At 51.8% G+C, this 15,127-nt stretch overlaps 8 protein-coding genes across 8 annotated transcripts, besides 22 other annotated features; all 8 read left to right on the top strand.

Annotated features, from left to right (window-relative positions):
- On the top strand, positions 1 to 3,365 carry Tc00.1047053506177.150 (hypothetical protein, conserved; the record flags this gene model as incomplete). The annotated part of the gene is made up of 1 exon (XM_808851.1): positions 1 to 3,365. A coding segment is annotated over one exon (3,365 nt), but the record flags the coding sequence as incomplete, so codon positions are not given.
- Positions 1 to 6,167: a sequence feature (heterozygous, non-Esmeraldo-like haplotype).
- Positions 3,681 to 3,707: a microsatellite.
- Positions 4,098 to 4,128: a microsatellite.
- Positions 4,184 to 4,266: a sequence feature (A-rich).
- Positions 4,268 to 4,290: a microsatellite.
- Positions 4,478 to 4,506: a microsatellite.
- Positions 4,629 to 4,667: a microsatellite.
- Positions 4,845 to 4,877: a microsatellite.
- Positions 4,961 to 4,998: a sequence feature (A-rich).
- On the top strand, positions 5,230 to 6,030 carry Tc00.1047053506177.130 (hypothetical protein, conserved; the record flags this gene model as incomplete). Its single annotated transcript, XM_808850.1, has 1 exon — positions 5,230 to 6,030. The coding sequence occupies one exon, from the start codon at positions 5,230 to 5,232 to the stop codon at positions 6,028 to 6,030; it is 801 nt and encodes a 266-aa protein (XP_813943.1).
- On the top strand, positions 6,112 to 7,755 carry Tc00.1047053506177.120 (uncharacterized protein; the record flags this gene model as incomplete). Its single annotated transcript, XM_808849.1, has 1 exon — positions 6,112 to 7,755. One exon carries the CDS (start codon positions 6,112 to 6,114, stop codon positions 7,753 to 7,755), a length of 1,644 nt encoding a protein of 547 aa, XP_813942.1.
- Positions 6,168 to 6,219: a sequence feature (areas merged during assembly that could not be assigned to a particular haplotype. This can correspond to areas where the two haplotypes were merged or to regions with more than two copies in the genome that were merged during assembly.).
- Positions 6,220 to 13,670: a sequence feature (heterozygous, non-Esmeraldo-like haplotype).
- Positions 7,859 to 7,958: a sequence feature (A-rich).
- Tc00.1047053506177.110 (hypothetical protein, conserved) lies at positions 8,051 to 8,758 on the top strand (the record flags this gene model as incomplete). The annotated part of the gene is made up of 1 exon (XM_808848.1): positions 8,051 to 8,758. One exon carries the CDS (start codon positions 8,051 to 8,053, stop codon positions 8,756 to 8,758), a length of 708 nt encoding a protein of 235 aa, XP_813941.1.
- Positions 8,861 to 8,884: a microsatellite.
- Positions 8,901 to 9,404, top strand: Tc00.1047053506177.100 (actyltransferase-like, putative; the record flags this gene model as incomplete). The annotated part of the gene is made up of 1 exon (XM_808847.1): positions 8,901 to 9,404. One exon carries the CDS (start codon positions 8,901 to 8,903, stop codon positions 9,402 to 9,404), a length of 504 nt encoding a protein of 167 aa, XP_813940.1.
- Positions 9,550 to 9,596: a sequence feature (AT_rich).
- Positions 9,607 to 10,064: a mobile genetic element.
- Positions 10,092 to 10,115: a microsatellite.
- Positions 10,140 to 10,164: a microsatellite.
- Positions 10,213 to 10,286: a sequence feature (A-rich).
- Tc00.1047053506177.90 (hypothetical protein, conserved) lies at positions 10,393 to 11,196 on the top strand (the record flags this gene model as incomplete). The annotated part of the gene is made up of 1 exon (XM_808846.1): positions 10,393 to 11,196. One exon carries the CDS (start codon positions 10,393 to 10,395, stop codon positions 11,194 to 11,196), a length of 804 nt encoding a protein of 267 aa, XP_813939.1.
- Positions 11,507 to 12,181, top strand: Tc00.1047053506177.80 (hypothetical protein, conserved; the record flags this gene model as incomplete). The annotated part of the gene is made up of 1 exon (XM_808845.1): positions 11,507 to 12,181. One exon carries the CDS (start codon positions 11,507 to 11,509, stop codon positions 12,179 to 12,181), a length of 675 nt encoding a protein of 224 aa, XP_813938.1.
- Positions 12,210 to 12,239: a sequence feature (AT_rich).
- Positions 12,473 to 12,494: a sequence feature (AT_rich).
- On the top strand, positions 12,537 to 14,669 carry Tc00.1047053506177.70 (uncharacterized protein; the record flags this gene model as incomplete). The annotated part of the gene is made up of 1 exon (XM_808844.1): positions 12,537 to 14,669. One exon carries the CDS (start codon positions 12,537 to 12,539, stop codon positions 14,667 to 14,669), a length of 2,133 nt encoding a protein of 710 aa, XP_813937.1.
- Positions 13,671 to 13,860: a sequence feature (areas merged during assembly that could not be assigned to a particular haplotype. This can correspond to areas where the two haplotypes were merged or to regions with more than two copies in the genome that were merged during assembly.).
- Positions 13,861 to 15,127: part of a sequence feature (heterozygous, non-Esmeraldo-like haplotype) that runs on past the window's edge.

Below are 15,127 nucleotides of genomic sequence, written 5' to 3'. Positions count from 1 at the left end.
TCTGTTACGTGCGCAGTGTAAAGCAGGTGTGGACGATCAGCGATGACGCGTATATTCGCGTCTTTGACGCCGCCGGGAATAATGTACAATTGGCGCATCCATCTCCTGAAAAACCAGAGAACACTCTCCGTATGCGAAGTGAGATGCGTTTCATCACCTACTACGAGTCGGCCAATCTCATTTATGTTGCGCTCACCCGTAGCCTTGCCGCCATTGATCCGTCAACGTGTGGCATGCCTGTCGTCATCAACGCCACCATCAGCTCTATGACATTCCTGGAGAACACGGCGCTTGTGACCGGCTACGGCGAGTGGCTGCAGTGCACGAAGGAGGCGATTGGTCTCATCGACCTCAGCGATCCGCACGTGCCGTCGCTACTCTTTCGCGGAGGTCCACTGGGAGGCAGTGTCACACCCGTCCGCATGCGATTTCTTACCGCCGTTCCGTTTGCCGTCGTGGCGCAGGAGGCGGGGCGGTCAGAGCGGTATCTCTCCGTGTTCAGCTACGAGGACTCCAAGGCGTTCTGCAGGAGTGGGGGCGTGACGTCGATCCCGCAACAGAGAAAAATTACACTCGAAGCTCCGAGCACACGGCGTCCGGTGGCGGCGTCGCAGCACGCGCCCTCGCCTTCTTTTGCTGCCGCCACTTCCACACCGACGTCAGCGCTTTCGCCGTATCCGATCGTGTTTGCCACAGGCAAGCGGGGCAGCGTGATGCGTGAGGAAAGCAACTTGAGCAGTGGGCACCCTCAGCGTGCCGCCGTGACCTCCTCAAGGGCGGATGGCAACAACCAACGCCAGCGCCATCAGCACAGTCCTTCCGCCCCATTCTCCCAGAATTTTACACCAATACAAAATAGCAATAGTAATAACGCCGCCGCTGCCGCCAACACTGCTGTCAGCAGCAGAAGTCAGAGCACTACCCCTGCCATGAGGACGTCGACTGCCATCTATTCAGAGGATAGCCGTAATCCTAGCAAAAGTGGCATCAACGGTAGCGCAGAGAGAAGCGTTGCGGTGCAACTTACAACGCCCCCGGAACTATTGACATCACTAACGAAAATTGAAAACAAAACAGAGGATCTGAAGGCATTGTTTGCCCAAATAAGTGCTCCACGCCCCCTGCTAGACGACTTCTCCAAGTTACACGCTTTAGTCTCTCGCATGGCAATGAATAACCAGCTAGGACTCAACCTCGATGAGGAGGAGATGGAAAATATTGAGCGGGATTACCATTCACTCGAGGGTCGTGTCATTGCTACGGCCGTGGAGCGCCTGCGTAAGACTGCAGCCGCTTCGTTACTATCTTCTGTACCGAACTCCACGCGTCTCCGTGACAACTCTGGAAGACGTGACAATGTTGGCAGTGTTGCGGCAACATCCCCATCCGTGGTAGAGAAGCGGGCAAATGCCGTGACGGAAATTATGAATAGCAGCAAGGCGGAGGAGACGGCGGGTTCTGTTGGCGGGTCAGAAATTGCACCAGAATCATTGCTGCGCTGGGTTGCGCAAATCACGAGATCTGGACAGGGTGAGAGGGAGTCCCACCGGCGACAGCTAGAAAGCTTGCAGCGCCACAATACACGCATTGTAGAACGTAACGCAGCACTCATCAATGGGATCGTACGCGTGGAACAGGCCATTCGCACACATGCACAGCGATTACTCGAGGATGCGGATGCTGCCGCGGCCGTCATTTCATCCGATGCTAGCTGTGATTCCTCCGCCCATGTGCACGCCCAGCGGCACATTCAGCTTCTTAACCAATCACTGCAGCAGATCGAACAGGTGTCTGTCTCAAGTTCCCCCAAGGAGATTACGGAGGCGATGGGAAGTTTTGTGACACTGATCTCCCGCTTATTCTCCACTCAGCAGGTCTTGCACGGTGACGACATCGCACGACGTGTCCCCTATGATTTATCATCTGGAAACGCACATAACGATCAAGTCCTCGACACATCGCGTGCTTCGGCTCAAAACGGGAGCACCCTTTTAACCACACGCTCGCACTTCTCAAGGCCTACCGTGACGTCTGTTTTGTCTATGCGACCGCAACGAATGCGAGGCATCGTTGAAGATCAAATCGCCTCCGTTGAGGAATTTGTGAAGGATGTTGGGAAATTCTGGAGCCGCCTGGAGGAGACGCAGAAGGTTATATACGTACCGTACGAGAGTGGGGCCAAACCTGATCTTTTCCAGGACTTTATGCAGTTTGCCGTCCTCTGGCACTTGCGCGAGGCGCAGGTTATGGTGGATGTCTGTCGGAAAGAATCCGTTATGGTAATGGCGGAGGCCCTTCTGGGTGATATTGAAAGTAGGGAGGGCATGGTGGGTAGCAACATGGCGGGCCCCAGGCGCACCAGCGTCCCCACCGCTCTTCTCTCTTCCACAGAGAAGGCGATGCACAGCGGCGGGGGGAAGAACCCCAACAGCGCCGATATAAAAAAGAGCAACAAAGGCGGTAACGCCAGTATCTTGGTGGTACCCGCTGCCGCTGAGACGATACGAAGCGACTCGGCACGTTTGGTCAGCATCGGCCTGGAGTTGGAGTCTGTCGCTTCACGCATTCGTGAATCACTTAAAGCGGCAGAGCAAAATCTTCAAATGGGAGTTGCGAAGGAGACCATTGGAGGGTTTTTCTCAATTCCAACTGAGAAATTCTTTATTGACGCTACAAAACTGCGTGGGATGTTGTATTGGGAACGTGTCTCTATGCACCTCCTCTACGAGTGCCTGGAGTGCCTTGAAGAGCTCGTGTTCCACTGCGATGAACAGCCGCGTGCGTTCCGTAAAGACAACTTTAAAGCTCTGGAACAGCAGGTAGTGGATTGGCGTCTCTTTTTGGAGGATGTACACGGGGAATGCACACAGCTGCGTTCCGTTATTCTCTCTTCTCAGCAGGAGAGTTGTACAGGGCGAATGTCGGCAGCAGCGACAGCGAGTTCAGTTGTATACGATCGCAGTAGTTCTTTAGGCTCGCGAGAGATGAGCCGTAACAGTGATGGGGATACGACTAGTACGGAACGAACCACACAGTGGGTGCTGCTTTTTGGTCTATACGTGCAATACGCCGAGCGGACCGACGCCACGCCGTTGCTGTTTGCATCTCATGATTCTGGAGACACCGTGAGTGCAGCCGACTTTGGGCTAATGGCGCTACTTGACGAAGTTGCAGAAATAATGGAGACAGTGCGTGCGAAGAGTGCGGCTCTGCTGCGTTACTGCCAGAAGATACAGGGTCGAATCGCCCGCGTCGTTGAAGATGTCGTGGTGAATGAGGAGACGGGACAAGTGTTTGTTCCAGCGTGTCGCGGGGGTCCCATTGCGGAGCGGTACTGTAAAGGGTTTTGTCACGATATGAGCTGAGAAAAGGGTGTTTATAAAACTATATCAGTATGCATGCATGTATGTGTATAATATATGCGCGTGGAGGTCATTTGGGGGAATGGCTAGAAACATTGTTGTTGTTGTTGTTTTTGTACCGTGCAGCCTTGTTGAATACGGATGTATAAAGTTTTTTCCCCCATGCGCATATCGCGTCTTCGTGATTGCCGAAAAGGAACGAACAGATCCCAATAAGGAGCATGAGAAGGATGAGGGAAAAGGAAAAACACCAACAACAACGACAAAAAAAACACAAACGAAGTACCTGCGGCAGACCAATACACAGGAGAGGGAAACTGTGTGTGTGTGTGTGTGTGTATGTGTATTTATTGGCGTGAGGGCTGTAGATATCCCTGAGGCGGGGAACGAAGGGAAGCGAGGCAGGTTTTTTTTTTTTTTCAGTTTGCTACCTGACGAGGACGGGTGGGGAGGGGTGAGGCATGTCCATGCAAGGAGCACACCGACACACAGACACTTAATGCCCACATGCATGTCCGCGTCGCCTTATTTTAAGGGCATTGGGTGAGTGTTTTCTTGTGTTTTTTGCCACAATGGATTAAAATAGGGCCGGTTGGTCGCCTCGGTACCTTTTCTGCGACTGCGTCTCTTCCCTTTTGTTCCCGCTCCTCCTTTTTTTTTTTTTTTTTTGTGTGTGTGTCTGTGTGAGGGGTCGGAGGAGGAACCAACGGCCAATTTTACTTTTCCTTCTCTCTCTATATGTATAAATATATATACATATATATATCATTGCTGGTTTTGTGCGTGGTTGCGCTGGCGCAATACCCAAGTGTGCACCCTCCTTCTTCTTCTTGTGTGTTTCTCTCTCTTTTTTTATCTCACACCTTTTTTATTTTATTTTATGTGCCTTTTTTTTTTTTTTTCTCTTGTTGTTGTTGTTGTTGTTGTTTTGTCTGTGCCTTTGTAAAATAAATAAATACATCCATCCATCCATTCACACACAAATACACACGTCCGTTTATTTATACATCTGCACGGTGACGGGGGGAAGTGGGAACTGGGGGGGAGAATACATGCAAAAATGAATCCGACACGAAATCTTTATGAAGTGCTGGAGAAGAAAAATCCACGACAATAAAAAAAAAGGAAAAAAGAAAAAAAAAAAGGTACAACAGGAACTTTTTTTTTTTTTTTGGTTTGACTGCCCCCCTCTCTTTCTCTTTCTGCATGAAATCAACCGACAGACGGGAGGGGGGAGCGCGGCGATGGTGGTGGTTGTAGCGGGCGAGACAGACAGACAGACAGACAGACAGAGAGAGAGAGAGAGGGAAAGAGAGGAAGGAATAATTCCCAATTAAGTGCATCGCATTGTTTTGTCTTCTTCTCCACCGCCCCCCTTTTGGGCTGCCGACGGCTCGCAGCGGGGAGGGGAGGAAGAGAAGGGTGTTGCGTGAGAGAGTGAGACTGAGAGTGTGTAGGCACACGGATGGATGAATAGACGGAGTGGGTGTGTGTGTGTGTGTGCGTGTGTGTGTGGGGGGAAACAGCGTAGACGCAAACCAAGATCTAAAAGAAATAAAAAGAAATTAAAAAGAGAGAGAGGGAGACAGAGAGACACCTTTTTTTTTTTCCTTCTTTTTTAATGTTTTTTTTTTTTCAGTGTGGAGAGGCGGGTGCATGGGTGCGGTGCGCACATTGAAATAATAATAAAATAATGAAGAAAAGGGCCTTGTGACTGCAGGGAGAACTCTCTGCGTACTTCCGTGCGTTTTTCTCTTTTTTTTTTCTTTCTCTTTCTTACCCATTGACGTCAGATGCATGTGGTGATTTTTTCCCTTGCATTCTAAAGGGAGACAAGACAAGACGAAAGAAGGAAGCAGCGGGTGGGATGGACAGGCTTTCCATCATGTTTTATCGGATCAATCCGCATGATTATCCCCTCTTCATGCAGTGCGAGCGCAGCAGCGAGCAGCCAGGGGCCATTCTTATGGAGTCCCGCATGTTACAAGGCATCCGTTACACGGTCTCTCTCGGGTATCTTTTGTCGATTTTGTATTTTTATGGTTATCATCGTCCCCGTCTGCCCTTTGCCGACCGCCCCTTGGCGAGGCTGCACCATTACTTTTACCCGAGCGCAGGGTACAGCACCCCAATTGGCATTTCTGTTGGGTTGGCGTATGCCTGCTTCTACGATGGACGCGTGGCGTGCTCAGAGGAAAATGTCACGCGTGAGGCAAAACGCGAACGTGGCAGAGCAGTCATGGCATGGAAGCAACACATGCAGAGGCAAAGAGAGGAGGAAGAGGCGGCGCAAAAGCGTCGTTCGTGGCGGAATCTCCTTATTCTCTCCAAAGCACCCGCTTCGGATTGCAGATCATCCTACGAGGAGTTCTTGGATCGTAACGGTGTCTTGAGTGTTGGGAGGCAGGCGGCTGAGGTGGAGGATGCCAGTTTTTATCAGCTCTACAGCAAGCAGCAGGTGGATGCATTAGTGAGCGCGGCAATGAAATTGCGACAGTCACCCGAGGAGCAGCGTTGGCTGCGGACCGCGAGTCGTCTGGGAAGTTATGGCGTCCTTGGCATGCTACTGACGTGGAACAGTGGCGGGATGTTTTTTCGGTCGTTTATGGGGCTTGGACTTGGCGTCGTCAGCGGCGCCTTCATCTCTGGGGTGAAATTGGATTCCTGAAGCAAGGAGCCCCTCGAGAAGGCGTGTGTGTGTGCCCTTGTAACGAGAGGGATTGCCGCTTCTCACAATCTCGTGGTTGTTATGGAAGGGCATCTGGACACATTTTACGTGCCGTTATGCTGGTTTCTGTCTTCTCCCCTAGCTTCTCTTTTTCTTTTCTTTTTGTTCTTTTTGCTTGCTCCAATCTACCATGCTTTTTGTACATCGTTGTGCTCAATGTACGCTGATGGGGGAGGAACGGCGTCACGGTCCTGCGGAGCAGTTTCGATGTCGTCGCATGAGTCTGCTGTGAGGGAGGCAGTTGACCCCGCCGACATCTTACGTCAATTTATTCTTGCTGCGCCACCCGGCGAGCTAACGAGTGTTTTAAAGGCACTACGTGTGTTGACAGGCGATGATCTTCTCTTCTTTGAGGTCGTCCCACGTCTTTGCATGGAACACCATATGCGTCATTTGACGCCTTTTACTTTGGCAGCCCCATACGCCAAGCGGCACGAGAGCAAAGTGCGGTTCGTGGATCCCCAAAGCTGTGCCAATGTTGCAGGCAGCCACGTCTCTTTCTTGGCCGGGAGGCAGAACCACCTCGTGACACGTATAAAGCGTTTCGCCAAGATACGTCGCCTACAAGCCCGTGAAGTGACAGAGGGGGTGGGGGAATACTTCTTACAGCAGCGTTCAACGATTATTCCCACGAGTGCCAACTTTAAGCAGGGGATCTACCAAAGCGTGGAATTGGACGACTCCACTGGCGAGGCTTATGCCAGCGGACAGTCACAGGCACCTCCGCAGCAACAACAGCAGCAACAGGAACTGTTTGATCCTTTCGCCGATATTTTGCCATCTGAGGGGTTTGATGAACTCAATCATGTGTTTTTTGATGTGGCACTGCAGCTGTATATCGAGGTTGATCCTGTGGCACAACTGTGTGTTCGTGTAATCCCGTTTACTTCTGCCGTGGCGCCAACAATGCCGGAGGTGCTGAGGGAGATTGAGCGGCAGGCCACAGGACTTCACGGTGGGCCTCTCGGCCACACCCGGTTTTTGCTTCAACAGGAAATTTCCCGTTATGTGCAGGCATGTTTTGGGGAGGAGGCGGAAGAGACTGCGATGCAGGCGGAGTGGGGGATGTCCCACCTGATGGGGTCTGCACGAAACCTAGTTGACATCCACCACCGCACATCTATTGCCAGCGCAGGAGGCATGGCCGTTCTTCAGCCGCGTTCCCACAGTGGCGGGGAGGATTGCCAATCGCTTGTCATTGCGGTCGCGGCGGTGCATCAATTCCCGCGCAACATGTGGTCTGGGCGGTGGAAGTCTATCTTTGTTGTGGAACCCACCAAGGACACGTCGTCTGAGGCGCAGGTCTGCATCAAAGGCGAGACACAGGTCTACGCGCACTACTACGAGGACGGCAACATGCACCTGGAGGTTGCGCAGGAGTTGCCGCTCACGCCACTGCCCGAATGGCCTGTGGAAATATTCACGGCTGGTGCTGATCCGACGGGATTACCGGATGCATGGGATTTGTGTGCCGCCGTAATGGTTGTCATTCAGCAGCATGAGCAACGTATCCACGACGCCGTGTTGAAGACCGCGAGGGACTCTGGTGATCGTGCACTGCGGGACCTTCGGCGGAGATTACCCATTACGAAGCAGTTATTTAATTTTAGGGGTGGACAGGCTCTTCCACGGCCGATGTTCACACGCACTGCGTTAGAAAATTAGCGACGTCCCATCATCCCGAAAGATGTGCAAGCCAAATTGAGGGACCGTGAGAAGGACATGAAAAGAAACAAAACCAAACAAAAACGAAGGGCGGTGGGTCGAATTTGTTTTTATTTCTTTTCTTCTCTCCCGTTTTTTTTTTTTTAATGTTTGTGTTTGCTTGATCCCTCATGACTTTGGCTTCTTTTTTTTTTTTTTTTTTTCGCTCTGCGACTTGGAACCCGGCGCACCTCCACAGCCTCTAGAGAAGTGTGAAGAGGCACTGCTGCCTGCGTGAATACACACTCGTTTGTGGATGAGCCCAGTGCGCACAGCCGTCGTGGCGGGAGGAGGAGCGCTGCGGCTGCTGCGCTCCATCCATCTGCCCTGTGCGGCCTTTCATCGTTGCGGTTTTTCCTCGTGGGGATGTCGTCGTGGCGTCTTGTCGGTGCCGGTGGAGGATTTGACGCCGAAATCCATTGCGTTGTTTCACTCGTACGGCCCCCCGACATCCGGCACCGTCCCAGTCGTCACCGATACGACTGCCTTCACTCGAATTCTCAACGAAGTGCTGGTGAGGGATGATTCAGGCGCCAATGATGTTATACGTGACCTCCGCCGCTTCTTGAGGCAGAAGCGTGAGGAGCTGGCGCCGCTGCTGGCCGAAAAACACCGCATTGACGCCGTTGTAGACAACCGCTATGTCCCGCTGTTAGGTTGCCTCGTTCTCGCCTTTCTTGTGACGCAGTTTGTTGTGCTTTTCCGCTGGGTGTTTATTGTGTTTGATTGGAATCTTGTGGAGCCGATGACTTACTTTCTTGGCTACACCGTCGTGTGGGCGGGCATCGTCTTTCACTGTTACTACGCACGGGAGTTGACGTGGGAGACGATGCTCGACACGGTGGCTCACCGCCGTCGAGTACACTTATACGAAAAGGCAGGTATTGATGTAAAGAAGGTGGAACGACTGCAGCGGGAGGTTTGCGGGATTGAAAGGATGCTGTCAAAGTATGGATTGGAATGACGCCAGTTTCCAATGGGCCGGACAACAGCATCGAGAAGAAGTCTTGTCTTCTTTTTCTTTTTTTGTGGTTTTTTTTCTTGTATTTTTTGCGTTTACCATCCATTTTTTTTTTCTTTTTTTTTTTTTGCAGAAGAGGACGGTGATGCCACTTGTTGTGCGTTTTGCTCAGGGCAAAGACAACGACGTCTTTCGCGACGCCGCAATAATTCGAGATTCCATTTTCATGCAGGAGCGGGGTGTGCCGGCCTCGCTGGAACACGACAGCCATGACGCGTACGCCATTCACCTCGTCCTCTACGACGAGGATGCCTCTGACAATCAAAAACAACGGGGAGGAGAAAAGAAGTCTTTGCCAATTGCAGCGGCGCGGCTTCGTGTGGTCAGGCACTGCGGAGTCCATGCGTACGACACACCCGTTGTGAAGGTGGAGCGTGTGTGTGTGCGGCGACCGCACCGCGGTAAGGGGTATGGGGTCTTCCTCATGAAGGAGGTGGAGAAGTACGCGAGGGAAAAGATGGGGATTTCGACACTCGTTCTTCACGCAAAGTTGCCGGTAAAAAAATTCTACAAACGCCTTGGCTTCCACGAGACATCGGATGAATTTATGGAGTCCAACATATCGCACATCACGATGTCAAAGATGTAAACTTCCCTCCCTATTGACTGTGCACACTGGCGAAATAGTGCCGGTGTTCATTAAAACAAACCCCTCTGCCATTTGTGGGTTTTCGCGCTGTGGGGCGGTCATTCAAGGCATTCTCACGAGCGGTGGAGGGAGTGAAACGTCATGGTTATTTATTTATTTTTTAGTATTTAAAAAAAAAATATTTTTTTTTTTCTTTTCCTTTAGGAGCTTGTGAAGACAATGATCGCGGGAGAGCTGGCTGCCCTAATGAATGTATATATCCCGATAAAACGAGTACATACTTCTCCACGGCACTTTTCCTATCTTCTGCATTTTTGGGAAGGCCACGACTTTTAGTAGGGGCGGAGCAGGGAACCGATGACGTCTGAAATAATGTTTTATTTTTACTTTTTGCCTTCCCACCATCTTTTTTTGACTTTCTCCGCCTCGCGGTGGGGTCTTGTGGGAGGACGACCTCCAAAGTCTGCCCACTTTGTAAGCAATAAATATTTCAAATCCTAGCTATGCGCAAAGGCCACGTGAGTGGACAACAGATCATTTATAGTTTTTGGCAGAGGAAACATTGAGGCAATTAACTGCCTCTGCAGTGACTCCTCCTCATCTTTATCGTTTGGTTTCCTTAAGTAATTTCAGGGTCCGGTCAGCGGCCCAGAAGATTGTCCTAGCATGGCTTTGGCCCTGCTCCTCATATATATATATATATATATATATTTTCTTTGTTTCATCTCCAGAACCGCTGCTGCTGCTGCTGCTGCCGTTGTGTGCCCTTCTGTTCACATCTTTTCAGCCAATGACGCGGCCGGCCGGCTTTTTTTTTTTTTTTTTTCTTTTCCTGTCTTTTTTTTTCTATGTGTGGTTTTCTTCTCTCTCTTTTTTTTTTTTCACGTCTATTTGGTTGCGCAGGGAGAAGGAGGGGGGGGTGAAGAGGGGGTCCCGAACACTTCCCACTTTTTTAATTTTTTCCTTTTGTGTGTCTGTCTCGCTTGGGATGCATCGGCCTGACCGTCTTGTCATCAGCGGCTCCGTCACTCCCGCCGGCCACCCACGGCGGAAGGGGACCGCACCGGGGCGTCTGTCGTCGGGCGGACCATCACAACAGCGGCGGCAGCAACAAAACGATCTTGTGGACTCGCCACAGGCCCTGTCCAGCGCCACCACCACGACGGTGTCATCACGGACAGTTTCTTCCTTGTGCCCTTTTCAATTTGGTGCAATGCCGACGGTACTCGACCCAAGTCACGGTAACGCCGTCTCTGCAGGGACTCAGTCCTCGTCCCCGCTCCTCCCCCAGGGGCGCCAAGCTACTGCGCCAAGTGGCAGCCATGTGCTGTCTGTTTTAGAGGGGCCGCTTCCAGCAGAGATACGTGAGATCATCCACAGCCAATGCAGCGGGGAGCCGGCGGAGGTGGCGGAGCGACACGCCAGGCGGCTGCTGAGTACACATCGCCGTGTGCGCGTGTACCGCGAGGAGCTGCAGAGCGCCGTAGAAGAAGTGGGCGATGTGGCACAGATGCTGCAGCGTCACCAGACTGTACAGGATGCGTTGCGAGTGGAATTGAAGGACTTGGACGCCCAAATAGAACGATTGGTTCGTGAAAGGCAGCTATGTGAGCTGCAGCTGAGTCAGGAGGACGAGGCGCGGCAACGGGATGAGGTGAAGCTTCGCGATGCGAAGGAGCGGGTGAATGTTCTCCGCTCGACCATAGACACCATCACGCAGGAGTCGCTGGCAGGTTACGTCGTGCTGCGTCAGCTGGTGCCGAACCTGAACGTGGAAAACTACGTCGCATAGAGAAGTGGGGAGGTGAGGGCTGAGGGACGGAGTGAGACCGAAATAGAGAGAGAATGAAAAAGACCGCCTCTCTCTCCGTGGACTTTATGCATGCATGTGTATACATGAACATTGCCATTTCTTTCTCTCTTTGAGTGAGTGAGGGCACGTTGTTTTCTCTGCTGCCGTGTTGTGAAGTCCGTTGTGGTGAATTCCTTCCTTTTTTTTTTTTTTTTTCTTGCGGTTGAGTGCTTGCTTTTCTCTTCTCCGCGCCGATTTCGGGAAACGCACAAAAATCCCGAACAAACAAGCGGGAAGAAGAAAAAGAGGAATGCAGCAAAATGAGTTTAACAGTGTCGAGGCGGAACTTCGCGAGATTGAGGAGGATTTTGCGTCGGGTCAAATGAACGCCTTTGGGACGGCCGCTACAAAAGAGAACTTCGTCCGTGAGCTCCGCAGGATTGCGGACATTGAAACACAAGTCTTCTACAAGACATGCGGGCTGCTAAGCGCGAGCACCTCGGAGGACCACCTCATGCGGGCGATGATGCTTGCGAGCGCGGATGCACCCTGCGCGGGGGGCGGTGGTGGGGGTGCGAGCAGCAGCAACAACAGCGATGAGGGCAACACCACCGTGGCGACAACGCGTTCCTTCGGGCGGGAGAACAACAGCAGTAATAGCTACGCCACCAAGTCCATGAAGAAAGACGTGGCAAACCCGCCAAAGATGTCCGGTGGCTTTTCGCCCGGGTCCCCGTCGGAAAGCAGGGGCCCAGGCACAGGGGACTCGGCGTCGCCGGGCTTTAGTTACGCGGGGCCGCCGCCATGGAGCAACGACGCGGGGTTCACCGACAGGCCTTTCCAAGACGTCGCTCGACACTTCAAACTGCTGGAGGGGGAATTCACTGCGATTGGTGAGCATCTGCGGCAGATTTCAAAGCATGTGCTGCAGCTCAACGAGATTGCGGAGCGGGTGCGGAGTAAGGGCTCCAACCTCGGGCCATGACTTTTTACTCCGCTTCACCAAATGCGAGTATATATATATACATTTATATATTTTAAATCATGCATCCCATCTTCTTGTGTGATCGGTTTCTTTCTTATATCCCATCCATAGACCCGGTGTTGGGCGGGAGGGGAGGGATAAAACAAATGGACGAGTCAAACAATTGGTATGCTCTCATCAAAACGAACAACAAACAAACAAATAAAAAAGAAAGCGCATGTCAGGCAAATTTTTTTTTTTTTTGCAATGATTCAATACATTTCATTTGTTGCCATCACTTTTTCATTTTTCTTTTTTTTTATTTTAATTTTTTGAAAACTGCGCGATGGGGGCCGACGCGGCAAACGTGTGACAAATGGAGGAAGCAATCATGAGTGACATCATCCTTGTGGAGCCATGCGCGTTTTACATTTTAGGGGATCCGGTTGCGGACGACACGGAAACAACATGCGGGGCGCGGAAAAGTTCCGCTGGTTTATTGCCTGCATCGCACGCCCATGCAGCACTATATGAGTGGATCCGCAAGTTCTTGGAGAGCGGATGGGGGAAGTGTCGGGGTGCGACTGCCGGACTGTGTGAGCTGGTGGAGGCGGAAACTGCTCTCCGCGAATTGATCGCACTTGATGAGAGTCAAGTTTACATGTACCGGATCACTAGTTGTCATCTGACATGCCTACAGCGCGAAAAACAGCGGTGGGAGCGTGAGCTTGCAATGAGAGAGGCAGTAACAAAGTATCAACTACAGCGGCTGCTTCATTTGGAGCATCACTTCCACCCCGCGAAGGGTGAAAAGTCAGTAGACACACAAAGTACGCTGCACCAGGCGGGGTTTTTGATGAAGGAGATGCAAGAGTGCCTTGCGGAGTTGCATGCACCAGTGCTAATACGTGCTCAGGAGGCACAGAAGTTCGCAGAGGACCGGCTACAGGCGTTAATGCGGGTGCTGGAGCATCAGACAGGGAGACTGAGGTCAACACAGAAGGCGCTAAACGATGTTTGTTTGGCGCTGAACGATTTAGCGGCCTGCGCCAATGTGGAGGCACGCTGCAAGGAGGGCAGCGAAATCGCGCATGCAGCGATCCGTGAGGAGGATGGCGTGTTTTGCACCCCAAAAGAAGTGATAGACGCCGTGCAAGAGAGAATTACCGAGCTGGAGATGCGGCGAATGCACACGGCTCATGAGGCGAACTCAACAGGGGCAACAAATGACACGTTTGACGCATTGACAGTAGCGGTGTGCCGATTGGAGGAGACACGAGCTGACTTCTATGCCTTGGGCCGTCGGTTGGGTCCAGTTGACTCCCGAGTAGCCCCGGAAGTACTCCGTCGCCTTAGCGAAGTTGATTTTATGAAACCGCCGCTAACACCGCCAAAATGTTTATCACCGTCATTGTCATTTTCCCCCTCTGCAAACGTCGGCCCCAAGGGTTTTGTAATGGAATCCCATGCCTACGAGATTCACCAGGCAGTCTTGCATGAGCAGCGGGAGTTAGTTATGATGTTAAATGACATATGGGGTATGCGTCCGCTCCTTCTTCGTCTTTGCACGGAAGGCGATGCCGAGCAATACGCACAGCGGCCTCTGAGTCTTTATGCGGGGCACAGTCTCTCGCTGCATCAGTGGATAGACGTGGACGGGACCCGGCCAACGAAACGGGCAACCGTTTTTTACCCGACACCGCCTGAACGTCGTGGCGAGGTGCCAAAGGAGCATCTGGAGTCTGTACTCGTTGAAAAGGCCAGGGAGGCACGTGATGCGCTTGACATCATCGATCTACGTGCTGAAGGCGAAAAGGCCGGTGTATATTTTACGGGCAACGCCGTTTTCTTCTCAGCGGATGGCAAGTTTATGTATTGTTGTTGCGGTACCGCTGATACGTGTACCGATGCGAGACGCACTTTGATGTTACATGTTGTGGGGATGCTGCGCCGCCGACTCGGTGTGCCGTCTGCAAACTGTTTTTGCTATTATTCTTCTTCCTTTCCTCTTGATGCGAGTCTTGGCTGGGTTGGCGCTGGCGTCTGCGCATGGGCATTGGATGAGATGCGGTTTGCTTCACACGAGGAGAAGGAGTCGTTTATGTTGCACCTCCGCGAGACGTATCGCACCGTCATTCGCCTTACACGGGAGGAGGTGAGGAATTTTGCCGGTGAATGCGTGGAGATCATCTCTTACTCGCCGAATTACGGGCCGACGAGGCGGCGGCTTGTCGTCTCGTCTCACGCTCTCCGCTCACTGTCGGAGCATAACCGCTCCACACTGATGGCGTGGTACGGCGAGGGTGGGTGCATCGTGCCGGATTTATCAACGATTGAACGCATGGGTGGGTATTCAGCGAGGTCTATGCTGCTGTCTGTCGTGACGCACGGCTCGGATACGCCACCGCCAAGTGGCCATGGATTCTTCTCATTCATTGGCATTAGGGCAAGGGAAAGGGAGAGTGCATGCATGGAAGTTACAACTACTTACAAACGGAAACCAAATTGACTGTCTTTTTTTTTTTTTTTTCTTGCGGGACAATTGATCTTTATTATTATGACGATTATTATTTTAGTTATGACTGTTCAGTTATTGTGTTGTGGCCGCTGGTATTGTATACGTGCGGCCTTATTTATCAACGCCGACATTTAACCCCTTTTTTCCCTCCGCCGCTCGCCCGACAAATTGGGCGCGGCCAGTGAGTGGTCGAAAAAATTGCGGTGGGGGATGAATTGAATGAATGGCAGTTTTCTCCGCCTGCGTCTTCATTTGTAATTCGCTCCCTTCTCATCCGGTCTCCGGCTTCTTCTCTTACTGTGCGCATGTGCTCACCTCTCCCAATGTACACTCAATCTCCCACTCTCTCTTTGGCTCCTTCTCTCTTACGGCCACGTGTGCAATTCCTTTTTTTTTTTTTTTTTTTGCTGCGTGTGTGTTTGTGTTTACTCCGTCCTCCATTTGCCTTT

The sequence above is a fragment of the Trypanosoma cruzi genome, genomic scaffold (genome assembly GCF_000209065.1).
Source record: "Trypanosoma cruzi strain CL Brener 1047053516303 genomic scaffold, whole genome shotgun sequence".
Classification (NCBI taxonomy): Eukaryota; Euglenozoa; class Kinetoplastea; order Trypanosomatida; family Trypanosomatidae; genus Trypanosoma; species Trypanosoma cruzi.
Note: the sequence above shows the minus strand (reverse complement) of the source record. Positions and strands in the feature narration are given on the sequence as shown.